At 37.2% G+C, this 13,415-nt stretch overlaps 1 protein-coding gene across 4 annotated transcripts in view; it reads left to right on the top strand.

Moving 5' to 3' along the window:
* The window catches only part of DCLK2 (doublecortin like kinase 2), an 86,288-nt gene that overhangs the window by 31,036 nt on the left and 41,837 nt on the right, over positions 1-13,415 (top strand). For all 4 annotated transcript variants that reach the window (XR_014317376.1, XM_082758984.1, XM_082758983.1 and 1 more), the window contains exon 3: positions 11,284-11,386. Coding sequence is in view for 3 of the 4 variants with exons in the window: in XM_082758984.1 (XP_082615110.1) it covers positions 11,284-11,386 (103 nt within the window). In the remaining variant the exon portion in view is untranslated. The remainder of the gene's footprint in view (positions 1-11,283; positions 11,387-13,415) is intronic.

The raw sequence follows: 13,415 nt of genomic DNA, 5'->3' as shown, positions 1-13,415 counted from the left end.
ACACTTATTACGACAGAAACACAAACTTGGGAGACTGTCATGTTAGCAGCAGACATCACAATTAAAATTTTGGAAAAATAAACTAAGCAAAATCACTGAAAATATTTGATTAGCCAAAATTTAAGATAATACAGATCTAGATTTTGCATTGGGCATTGCATTATGTAAATTGAGATTTAGTATTTTCCACATTAATGTAATTCTGAAGTCAAAAGAGGTTTATATTACAGGAATAAGTATATTTTGTATTTGCTCTACAGTGGGTGGTAGGAGTCTGGAAGAAAGTATTGAATCGAGTATTGCCAAATATAAGTGGAAAAAAGAGGAAAATGATTTTAGTACCAGTATTGGTTTCTGTGGGTAGCAGAGCTAATACATGACTGGCCTTCAGTGTTGAGTTTCACTGTGGTTGATGTTAGAATTTGAAGACTGTGTTTGCTTCATTTTACACTCCATAATTCAGTATCTTATAGAAGGAGGCCTGAAAAATATTTTTAAACTTTCTTTAAAAAAATAAAAAATGCAGTGTTTTGGAAATGGATCTTCTGCAACAATCTGTGATGTATCAGTTGTTCCTGCTCTCCTAAGATTTATTTTCAGATACCAATAAGGAATTCTGAAGTAATTAATTCAAAACAGGATGAAGTTTCTCATGCATTTCCAAAGTACCTATAACATTATTGATGCAGAGGTCCACAAAACAGGATAGTGTTACCAGATGCTTCCAAAATTCAGCAGTCTTTGCATCTTGAAATGTTTATTTTACACAATGTCCCTGATGTTCTCTCTCAGCAGAAATAGTGATCCAGGCGGCTTGAGGATTTTTTAATTTTCAGTAGTTTATTGCTGAATAATGACCCTTTATGCAGCTAATCTCTTGATTAATCTGTTATATCCTCATTGCTTCTACTTGGTGCCAGCAGTCAAGCGTAATTGTTATGGATGTTGCATGCAAGTTTGACAGGCCAGTGTGACTCATGACAGGCAAAGCAAAGCATGGAAACTGATACCTTCACAGTATATATGGTAGTATTTTTATACAGTATTTCTGTTATTTTATCTGTGAAATGTCATTTTTTGAAAGAGTGAGTAGAGACCATGCATAAGTTTAATTTTCTTCCTGTATTTACATTGCAGTTCAGTGAGGAGGATACAAGAAAACTAGGAGAGGGACTCTGTCAGGGAGCTTAGTGATAGGACAAGGAGCAATGGTTTTAAACTAAAAGAGAGTAGATTTAGATGAAATGTTCTTCACTCAGAGGGTGCTGAGGCACTGGAACAGGTTGCCTAGAGAAGCTGTGGATGCCTCCTCCCTGAAAGTGTTCAAAGTCAGGCTGGAAGGGGCTTTGGGCAGCCAGATTTAGTGGGAGGTGTCCCTGCCCATGACAGTGAGGTTGGTATTAGGTGATCTTTAAGTTCCCTTCCAACCCAAACCATTCTGTGATTCTGTGATACTGCAAGAATCAAAAGCATTTGAAAGATCTGTATGTGTAGTTTGAATGTAATGGCAAGCAATTAGCATTACAAAACCTGAAAGCTAATGGAACCACAAGCTTAGTTGGAAGCATGGTTGTTATATTAAAATAGGTATAAAGCTGATTAAATGAAGTAACTTAATGTTTAAAAATGTTAATATATGGAGGCACTTGACCCAAGCTTAAAATGCATGCAAAACCCACTATTGTACTCTGTAAGCAGCTCAATGGATTTTAGCAAGACTTCTGGTTACGTGAAGTGATATAAATGGGACAGAATATATATATATATATATCACAGAATTGAAAGAGAGACGTGAATTTCTAGAATACCTAAACGTTTTCCCCTCCTATTGCAGTGCTGTGAGAAACAGCTTTGAATGAGAACCAGATTGAAACCTTGAGACAGGAACTTAGAAAACAATAGTTTTTTTATATTTCCACATAACAATATTGAATTGCAGCGAGTCTTGCATTTGATATTCAATATTTGAAAATATTGAAACTTAAAGAGTTATTTAATTTGATCTTTTAGATCAAATTTTGTAACCTCTCCAGGAAACAGTGTCTGTTCACAAACAGTAGAGGCCTTGGATTGTAGCAGATCATAGCAGCATGCCTCAGCAGGTCTTCTGATCTAAAGAATCAAAGAAATGAAAGTAGATGGAGTATTTGGCCTTATGATTTCATTCTTCTGAGTTCTCTGTAGTATGTGAATGCTGTATTTGTCAAGTAAGGTGATTCTAGCTAAGGGCACTGACTTGTATAATGCAAAAGAGGTTGTACTGAGGAAAATGATACAGCTTATATTTAACAGCAGTTGTGTCACAGAATCCATAATATTTTACTGAACTGGATGAGCCAGCTGTCTGTCCTTATAAGTATGCTTTTTCTTTTTAAGTTCTTTCTTGATACAAGTAGCTTTTATTTTTAGACTAGCTACTCAGGGCTAAGATGGAAGGTTAGCTGTGTGAAGTCAGGGGCTATTTTTGGTTCTGTATTAGTCTTCCCAGTTATGCCACTAAAGGAAAGAGTCTGTTATGCTGACTTACTTGTGCTGCCGTGACTAATTCATCTATGGGCAAGGATATAATTCTTGTCTTGTAACTGAAAATGCTATGTTTTTTTCCTCACACAGGCTGGATTATGGTCATGAGCTGCATTTGTTAATTCTCTGTTTCCAATTTCCACTTATTTCCTTGTTCAATAATGCTATTGTTTCTAAGTGTAACTTTAAATTGCGAAGTGCGATGTTAAACTTCACTGTTGTATAATATATTGAGCTACTCAGTATATTATATTTTATATTACTCCGAGATGTTCAAGTACAGGATAATACTGAGGGAAGGGTTGTTCTGGGCTATTTTTTGTTACAGAGAGTGATGATGTGATTTGTATTGTGATTCAAGGTGTGATTCAAGTTATTCAAAATTTACAGAATTTTAGACTTCTCAACTGTAATTGTTCCCATATCGAAATAGCTGCACATAATCAGTGCAATCTTTGAAATACTGTGTTGCAGAAAGAAGTCAGGTCTGTCCTTTGGAAGACCAGCAAATGGCCCTTGCCAGAAAGTCCTACAGTATTGGAAGGCTTTGGGATACAGCTACGTGTAGGAATACACTTAAACTTGTGCATATTTCTAGAGCTTAGTTTTCTGACAGGCATTTCCAGTACAGTGAGGATGATCTGTCTGTTGAAATGCACCCAAATGCAGTCTCCCATTTCCATGCGTGTTCGTTTTCTGAATTAAACTCTAGGGATATCAAAAAATATATGCAAAAATCTGTTTAAAATTAAAATAAAACTAAGACGTGGTATGCGCTGTATTCTGTCATCTGTTCCACATAGCTGTATGAGTTGTGGTGACCTGACCAGTCTGTTTATGCAGTCTTTCTGCATTGTCATACTGTATTAGGCGTTTCCTGGGCTTGCTGCCAGACTTTTTCCGTTTACAAGGCAGCAGGCAAAGACTTAACATTTGTTTTCTTTCTTACTCTTCAGATTCCCTGTGGGACAGAAGGGTTTTGTCTCCTTCGTTTTCACTGTTGTTCCTCATTACAGGGTATCAGTGAAAGGAGGTTCATTTTCTGATGATGGCTGTAATAATGTGTCACAGCCATTGATTAAATAATCAGTTAGGAAGCTGGCCTAGAAGCATTATTCTTATTATGGTCTTTGTTTCATTTTTTTTCCCCCTCTTTTTCTGAATAGGATAACAAGCTGTCTTTATCCAAGGAAAATTCAACATTTTCATTTTTTTTGTATATATTCAGAAAGTGTAATTCTTCCATCACTGTTTATTGAATTTAATGGACTTGAAGGCAAAGATAATCAGACAGTGCTTTATGGAAGTCCTAACCTAGAAATCAGATGTAATATATAATTCTGCTGCAGTGTCCAGCAGAGCTGAGGAGGCCCTCAGGCCTTTCACAAGTTCCTGCTGTGCTTAGTTTTGTGAATGCGAATAATTCACTCACTGCAGCAGAACTGCTCACAAGCTTGAAGCTTGGCTTAGAAAGGGGCTTTGCTGGACTGAGACCAGAAAGCAGGGGACACTGCTTGATCCAGCTGTAGAAAAAAAACACACTGAGATGTTTTCAAAAATGGATATATTGAGATTGTAAGGATGGTGTTAAAGCATCTGAAAAATTGCTAAAATATATGTATGTATCATTTTAAAAAGGTTTATTTTGTCCAGAAATATAGGAGGTTATTGTAAAGGAAAATCACAGTCTTTAAAATATGAAGTTAATTTGCTAGTCTCAAAATACTCACCAAGATGCACAGGGTTATAGCAGAAGACCAGGTAGTGATTTTTGACATTTTGTAGCATGTGTTAGTTTTGCATTCTTTCTGCATGACCTGATCTTTAACTGTGTTTCACGTTTTAGTCACAGACAAAAAAAAAAAAAAAAATCTGCACTTGAGCTTCAGAAATGGATGTATTTGGCCTAGTCCCAACTATTTATAAAAAACAAATGAGATTTTTTTTGGTCCTGGTCTGCTAATGACCTTGAAGAGATTGCCTGCTGTGGTAGTCATTGGCATGCATTGCATAGTACTCATAGCTACAGTCAGTAGGAAAGGTGTCTAGTGTCTATCAAGCTCATGGCTGTATGTCCCCAAACCTTAGGACTCCCCAGCCTCTACCCTGTGGCTGTTTCAGGCAAAGGTGCCCAGTCCTACTTCCAAGTAGGACTCTTCCAAGTGCTGCATCAGAGGCTAATAGTTTGTGTATCCATCTTTTAGTATTCTGTAATTTTGTTTAATGTGGGGAATCCCAGCACGATTCTGCACTAGAGCTGTCACTGAGCACATAAGCTGGTGAGGAACAGAAGAGGTTTTTGCTGTTCAAGTTAAACCTCAGAGGTGGCAAGTGCTTCTTTCCTGTACCAGCTGGAATCTTATTACTCAGTCTTATATTCCAGGCTTGCTGCCTGTCTGATCTAGCAGTGGTTTTGTTGCTGTTCTCATGTTCTCATGTTCTCATGTGGGCTTCCATACCTGCCTGGCTCTTGCTCAGTTTATTTTTATTTTTTTTTACCTGCTTCTAAATCACTTACTATTGCTGCCTTTGACTCTGTCATTTCTGCCAAATGTTAATTAAAAAAAAAAGAATAAAAAGAATACTGGCAGTTACAGTACTTTTATTATTATCATTATTATTATTAGGGAAAACAAAGGTTCACTGGTTTATGACTTTTCTCTGTGTATCTTCTTCCTGGATATATCCTGGCTACTGATTTGGTTGTTCTCTTACTATGTACTGAAGACATGTCAGGAAACGTGACTCAGTATAAGGGGGAAAATAGCTGCCTTAAGCTAGTCCTGAACATCTTTTGTTTTAGTCTTAGCTCAGTCTTCAAGGACATTTATGGTTTCAGTAAGTAGTTAATAATGGTTAAATGCATCCATCCCCTTTCCCTTGGTCTAGCTGTTCTGTGGAAGTATAGGGACCCAGGGGAAATTCCAAGCTAAGAAAATCCGTGTTAAAATCACAGTGCTCAGTAGAAAAGAGTGGCAATGCCCTTTTCACCTTCCTCTTTGAGTTCCTGAGGCTGCCCGGAGGAAATTCTTGCTTTTGAAAGTTAAGTCTGCCCCTGCTGGTGATTGAACTGAAATAGAACGTGGACAACTGACCTATTTCTGCAGGACTTCTTTGCTTGTATTTTGTACTTTAGGACACATATAAACCCTTGAACTGTCAGCCTGACAGTTATAGTGGGACAGATCCAAAAACACTGCAAGAATTTTAATGAGACTGTTCATGTTGCAGTGACAAGGAAGTGGCAATGCTATCTTTATTTGAAAAGGGAAACAAAAATGATGATCACAAAAATGACCTGTCAGGCAAAATAGACAAATCTTTTACTTTTACTTACTCAGAAATAAAAGTTGATGCGAGGGGCAAAGAGCAACACTGTCAGTATAGCATAGTTGTAATCTGCCCCCGTCAAAGAGGAGTAGCATTGCCCAAGGGAAAAGCAGAGACCTGTCAGACAGAAGGTATGAGCAGGGAGGTTGGATCTGGTTTTGTCATGCTGACATTCAGTGAATTATTGGTGGTTTGGTTGTTTTTTGTGTGTTTTTTTTTTAGCATTTTTTTGGGGGAAAAGATCATACTGCGTATCTTTGAGAGTTTCAGCCCCTAATGCCTGTCACTACTGCTGAGCTGCAAACATGCACAGATCCAGCTGTTGCTGTGCATGCCGCTCCTCTTAGTTTTCCTTTTGCCTCGTATGTTATGCACTTCCTTTTTCAAATATTTACACCTTATCCTAATTTCTTGAAGTCAGTAGGTATAATTTTTTTTCATTGTTTTAAAAAAATACAAACAATCTTTTATATCTTTTCCGGTTGGATGTCTTAGTTCAGTTTTCATCTAACGTGGGGATTTTGTCATCCAGAGCAGCTTTCCCTAGGCACAGGGTGCGGCTCTTAAGACTTAAACCATCCAGTCCTGTTGCTGTTACTTAAATTGAATCAGCCATACTAAATTGAGCCAAAGTGTTTGTCTTTACAGCTTGTCATTCTACATTTAGAATGAAACATAGTTGTACAGCTGGAATAAATATAATTTATTCAGTGGGCTCCTGGCTGAAGGGTCTTGATATATGGATCTGCTGTGTGCTTTTTTTGTTTGTTTTAATTTGTCACCTGATAGTCTGCTTTAAAGTTACATCACAAATGCATGTGTTAAATACTTGAATTTTGTTTTGAACTAAAACTTCAAACTAGTTAAGTCCTCAAATAAGATTTTAAAGAACACCATACTGCTCACTTCTCTGTGTAAATTTCTTTCAATTCTGCACAGCTGTGTTTGGGATAACTGGATATTTAAAGGTATCTTTCCTTTGTGAACTGTTCCACTGTTGGTTAATGTGAATAAAGTAGCAATGACATTGTCATAGTCTGTGGCTCAAGAGGCGCTCCAGTTGCCAGTTGTCACTTCCTGCCTGTTATGTGCCCTTCCTCTGACTCACAGAGGCCATGTGAAATATATGCCGTTTCTTTATGAAATATCCAAGGGAAAAAAAAAAAAAAAAAAAAAAAGGAAAAAAAAATTATTTATAGTTGGTTACAGGGCTCCCTTTCATGTTAAAGATTTGAGAAGAGCTGAATTCTTTAGTATTTTTTAATAAGTTTATAAGATCCTTTAGTATCAGCCTCTCAAAATCTTGTAGTGCTTTTTTCCTATGGAGGATGGGAGGACAAATACCTTGTGGGCGAGAGCGTTGTTCAACTCTTCTAATTGTAAGTTTGTCATAAAGGATAATTATAAAATCCCTGTTGAATTCTGTCTATAAATGATGGATCATTTTTCTTGTGTCTTCTGTAAGGGATGCATCTTCTGCTTGTTACTTTCAGGGGTAGGAGTAGGGGTTGGTGCAAAGTACATTTTTAGGCCGAGGTGGTGGTAATAATGGGAAAGAGACTTCTGTAAAGGTCACAGTTTTATATAATGTAGTCCTGTAGCTTGATCTGACTGAAATACTTCTATGTAAAGAGGAAACTTCTTAGGTTGGCTATAAATATTTGTCAGAAATATAAACCAATTTAAAAGGTAAATGTGATGGTTGTATACGCATTGAAACACTGCACCAGCGGACAGCAGAGGATGAGGAAATTTATTTTTCAAATAGATGTGTTTGAACAAAAGCTGTGCAACAAGACAACCTGACAGCAGGCTGGGCTGTCAGAGGAGCACCAATGGGTCACTTTGTATTCAAAATAAAGGGAAGGTAATGGAGTTACGAGCAGAACATAGGCAATGTTTGTCTAAGAAAGGGTGTTGTCTTTAGAAATAAATAGGGCTTAACACATTTAAAACACATTACTTAGAATTAGAATTAATTAATTCAGAGTTAATTAGCTAATTTTCCTTTTAAAGCATTCCTGAAGTGTTTTGAGAAAAACATTTTTCATTTTTCTGTTGGGAAAAAAAAAAGAATTCAAAGAAATATGAAACTGGTGTAAGACTTTCTAGTGTCAACTGTAATTAATTCTACAAAACTTCTTCATGTACCTCTGTATATGCCTTCTTTTAAAATTTTTGTAGACGAGCAAATCACATTCATCATCTTCTTATTCAAGACCATTATCTGTGGTAATTTAAGCCACAGACAGGAGAGGAGAGATGTTCTGATTGAGTGTTACTGCCAGGCCACTGCTGGAAAACAAGCATTCTGAGTATTCATGTAGAGCTTTTGTGCTTAAACCTAGGAATTGGCCAGATCTAAATCTCCAAAATGACATAAGGAATGTAATTCTAAAAAAGCCCTCAATAGTATTGAAAATTAGATATTGTTCTGGTGCTTGACCTTGTCAAGGTGTCTACAGCTCTTCAAATTTAAACATCATGCACAAAAGCCCACAGCATCAGGACTAGCAAGAGAGTTGTTACTAGAATGAATGACTCCTTATTTTACTGTTTTTGCTATGGTATGCGTATGTGCAACAAAACAAAGAATGGGTAAGGCACAGCAGACAGGCACTTTGTGGAGAGAAAAGCTGTATTTATCATGTACTAGTTCAATAAATCAAATTTTGTTCACTAGATTACTGAAATATTTCTCATATATGAAAGTTCTACTGTTAATGAAAGTTAAAAAAAAAAAAAAAAAAAAAAGTAATGTTCAAAATTCAGTTGTTTTTAAATTTCTAAACTGATGAATCCTGCTCGAAGCTATGAATAATTGCTATATGATCAAAATATAGATATTGATATTTGATCAAAATATAGATATTCTTCTGAGCAGAATTGTGTTATTTGCAAGTGAGACCACAGTGGACCTGCAGCATGCAAAATCTCATGCAGACTATTCAGTTCAGCTTTCCCTCAGTACTATTTTTGCATGCTAAGTGAGCGCTGTTATCATTAATTGCAGCATATACATTAGTTTGAACTCTGTGGGAAATAAAGACCATTTTAGCATCTGCTTGCATCTTGGGAACTGATTCAATGACTTTATTATGAAGGCCTAGAAAAATAGCCATTAGATTATGCTTTTAGGAAAGTGAACAATTTCTGTGAACATGGTTTTAGAAACACTATTCTTACCTTGTAATTTGTTTTTTTTTGGGGGGGGGAAAGCTTGGTAAATTTGAGCAGATCTTTGTTCCTTGTTGATTGAACTTTTTCAATACTTTTTTTGTACATTTTACATGTTAACTAGTCTAGACTGTAAGGAGAAGGAGGACTTCCAGTATTCACTGTTGGCGTATAGTGAGCAACTATGTAAATGTTTCTCACAGGTGCATTTATCCGGGTCCAGTTATAAGTACAGCTTAAGACCCTTTACAGTCAGCTGAAACCTTGGCCTGTGATGGACAGGTGGAAGTCGCAGCGCTTTAAATCAGAACAGAAGGATTCACTTTAGGCACTGCCAAAGGACAACATTCAGCTGTAACCTGCTTGAATGAGCACTGCAAGGGCACAGGGGGCACAGGCAGGGCAGCGATCAGTGCTCAGACTTTATGAAAATGGCACCCAGTTTGGGGGCTTTAGATGTGAGCTTGGGCTTCATGGAGTGTTTCCCTCCTTTTACAGCAGCGCAACTGGGGTAACTATTCTAAAAGGTTTTCCACAGCTTTTCTTATAAGGATGGTTTTGAGCTGGTTATTGAATTCTCTGCCCTCCTACACCTTGTAGGTGGGAAAGATATTTGGCCTTTGTATCTAAAGCAAGCTCTTACTTCAGTGGTGATGCTCTTGGGAAAAAAAATAAATAAAAAAAAAAATCTCTGGGAATGTAGACTTTCCTTATTAGCAGAGTGAGTTATTAGGCAGAGGGGAATAAATGTCATGTTAGCAAAACTCTTACATTTATACAGCCTTTTGAATCCCATCGGTACTGCCTCTTTGGTTAAACCACCATCAGCAGTTTCAACTACAGCTTAAAACATCTCTGGGAAATGTGAGTGGGTTGTTGTCGTGACAGTAAGATAAAAATAAAAGGATTTCATTGATGGCTGGAGCCCTTTGGCTTCCTAATGCAGTGAAACCTGTGGTCAATGCTGCAAGTGGCCGAGCCGTGCGGCTCCTTGTGCTGCAAGGGCACCTGCTGTTCTTCCAGGGAGAGCTGCCATGACAACTGCATGGCTTGCAAGCGCCAGGTCCCTGCTTTCCTGCAGCGATGGAGGGTCATTGGTATTCCGGGCTGCTGCCTGCTGCAGGCAGCAGCAAACCCTTCCCTTCCTCAGGATCTGCCAGCGCTCGCTGTTAGCACCCTGGGTAAAATATGCAAATGGTGTTGACAGGTATCTGGAAAGGGAAAAAAGGAAAAAAAAAAAGGCCCATTTGCCTAGAAGGCGTGATTTGTTTTAGCTCGTTAATTAAATGCTTTTACCAAATGGTTCTAACTTCCATAGCTTCTACAAATCTTTTATTCCCAAATCTCGTTCAGAGTATGCAGTGTTAAATAGGAATGTAAAAAATAATAGGGAAGGGAGATGGGGGGCATGTAGAGCACACAGGAAAACGTTAATCAGCTTATATTTTAAAAATATCTTGCTACCTGCGATCACTTATTTTCTTAGGGGTAGGTAAGAGGAGTTTGGTATTTGTTTTGTGGCATTTTTGGCTTAATATGTTTTAAAGCAGACACTTCTCCACAAACTGGCTTTTTGGCTTTTGAGGGGTGGTATTGTTCAAAGTCTTTGGTTTTGTTTCTTTAAAGAATGTCTAAAGCATTTGTCATTGTGACATTCCCATCCATCTCCAGATGTATTGTAACTTCATTATTGCAACAATAAAGAACAGAATGAGCTGCAAAGGGCATGGAAGGAACTTTGTATTTCCTTTTTTCTTCAATAATGACAGGGCAAAGTAGATGTGTTGCTGGTTTTGTTTGTTGTCTTTAACAGGACACCAAAATACGAATATTAAATGCCATCGATAGTAAAAAAAAAAAAAAAAAAAAAAAAAAAAAAAAAAAATTAACAGATTTTCCCACAAGCAATTGATGTAAGAATACCAGAATGCGTCAGTAGGGTTCCTAGCTATTTTCATCAAAGCCGTCAGCATGCACATATAGGCTAAAATACAGGTATTAAATGTAAGAGAAGGTGGTCTTGGAGGTAAGGGGCAGTCATACTTGACATTCTTGAGTGTGAGGTTTCCTGTACTTCTTCTTATCCATGGAGGATAGCTGATGTACTTAGGGACTAGAACGTTTGTCATTATAAAATAAAGTTATGGTATTGCTGTAAAAACACAAACTAATTAAGTGTTGTTGACTAACTGAAGACTTAGCATTCGAAAATACTGCATTTGTTTATTTTACTTTGTATATTTTGCCATCAAGGTGACGTGCTTGCAGGACTTCTTTGGAGATGACGATGTCTTCATTGCATGTGGACCTGAAAAATATCGATACGCTCAGGATGACTTCGTCTTGGATCACAGCGGTAAGCTTTGGATCACATCCTGAACCTACTGAAATAGTCAAGTTCATTGAGATTTCCTTTTTTCCCCCCCTCAAGCTGTGTACTATAGAAAAATACTCATTGGAATATATTTTCTTATTGATGAAAGCATTTTCCCAAACCACCGTCTCAATTCTGTATATCTGTTAAAGTGCACTAATAATGTTTAACAAACCCTGTCCCTAAAGTTCAATGGAAAACAGCATTGAATTTCCAAAGGTTCAGTTATGTCTCTAAATGTTCCTAAAACCAGTTACAAACGTTTACTTTTGACTTCTGTGGGCTACAAGATGGTCTCCATATTGCTGTCATCAGGGGATGTTTGAAAAAATCACATTATATAACTGCTAATTTCAGATCTCAGGTTGTTATGCTAGACAATTCATATTCCATGTTGAGCCTGTTTATACTGTGAGATAGGAGGGGGTTATGTGTGGAGAAGGAGGTGAGGCCAACCAGGACATGTCCACACTGTCTTCCATTGACAGATCATGAATTTAACTTGTTTAAGTTACTTTTCCATACAGAGAAAATCTATAATGAAAGTTCAAGAAAAAGTTCCCTACCAGGGAGTTTTAGAATTGTCTTGGAATATCAAATCATACACACTTTTTTGTTGTTGTTGTTTTTATGTTTTTATTTGTTTATTTTTCCTCGTTTTCTTTGTAGGTCTGTATTTCTGTAAAATCACACTGTTTTCCTTTAATGAAAAATGAATCTCAATGGTAATAAAAATTGCCCTGGCAAGAATCATCAGATTATTTGAGGATAGATTTGGGTTGTGAACTTTTGCTGTTTCTTCTAATTTTTATAAACACCATAATTTCATAAAAAGTCTGCTGTTATATCAAGAGGCATAGGTACATACCTAACCAGTGGTCCATACACTAGGATGGATAAAAGATTTCAGCTGGCTCACATTCTAGTGTTAGCAGCAGCATGCTATTCTTCCAAAACTACTTGATTATGTTGATTCAAATAAAGGGTATGTTTTAACCATTTTAAACTAGCTAAGATACGTTTTTATTGTTGTGCAGACATAGGAGAACATGGTAGTATTAGCTCACACTAATTCCAGTTTGAGCAAAATTATAATTTCCTTTGTGATCCTAAGACTGTAAGTTTACTCTTCCCATTGCACCATAGACAGACTAACTGAGCTCATTTTCTTACTGAGAACCCAGTTATGTAGGATTTCTTTCTCAGTTTTTCTCTTCACCTTCAGTGGTCCTTGCTTCTTGTTATATGTCTGGAGGTCATAATGGATAAAAGCAGTTTAAGTACAGAGTGGATCATGACTTGGCTGGCAGGGGATACAGCTCTACATACTCCTCCTGATGGCGACTTTGTATCACTGTCGTTGCATTGCCATCAGTGTGATGAATAACAAAGGCAAAATCAAAAGGGAAATTTATATGATTTGATGGGGAGAGATTTGCAATAGATGCTAACTGTAGGGATTCAAATTTCATCAAAATGTCAATACATGTATGACTATTTATTCCTTTCCCATTTAGGTTGTCCTTTATTTAATGACACACAGTTGGTAAATGGCAGTAATGGCAGTAATCTGTTGTCTCAGCATTTTGAAAGCAATAGACATTTTTCACCTCTTCAAAAATTGTTCACAACATCAGTTTCTTCTAAAATAAGGTGAATTGAGCTTGCTGTGCAGTTGCCCTATGTGAAGGTGCCGTTACAGCACACAGGATTTACTGAACTATCAGAGGAACCTTGTCATTGGCTGACTACTCTTTCAGCTGTGCTAACTTGAATAATGGTCATAATCTGAATTCAAGATTTCAGATATTACATGCAGAAGGTTACATAAAGCAGTTGGCTTAAAAACATTTATGTGGTATGTGGGTTGAAGTTCTGAGATGGTCTTATAAACTTGTTTCATTCAGTTTGGCAAGTAAGTTTAGGAAATACTGATGGTCTTTCTCTGGATAATAAACAGCAGCAGTAGGGTTTGGAGGAAGCTGGTACGATGAATTGTTTTTGAAACTTC

The sequence above is a fragment of the Aythya marila genome, assembly GCF_965140915.1.
Source record: "Aythya marila genome assembly, chromosome: 4".
NCBI classification, from domain to species: Eukaryota; Metazoa; Chordata; class Aves; order Anseriformes; family Anatidae; genus Aythya; species Aythya marila.
This window is presented reverse-complemented; position numbering and strand designations above follow the sequence as displayed.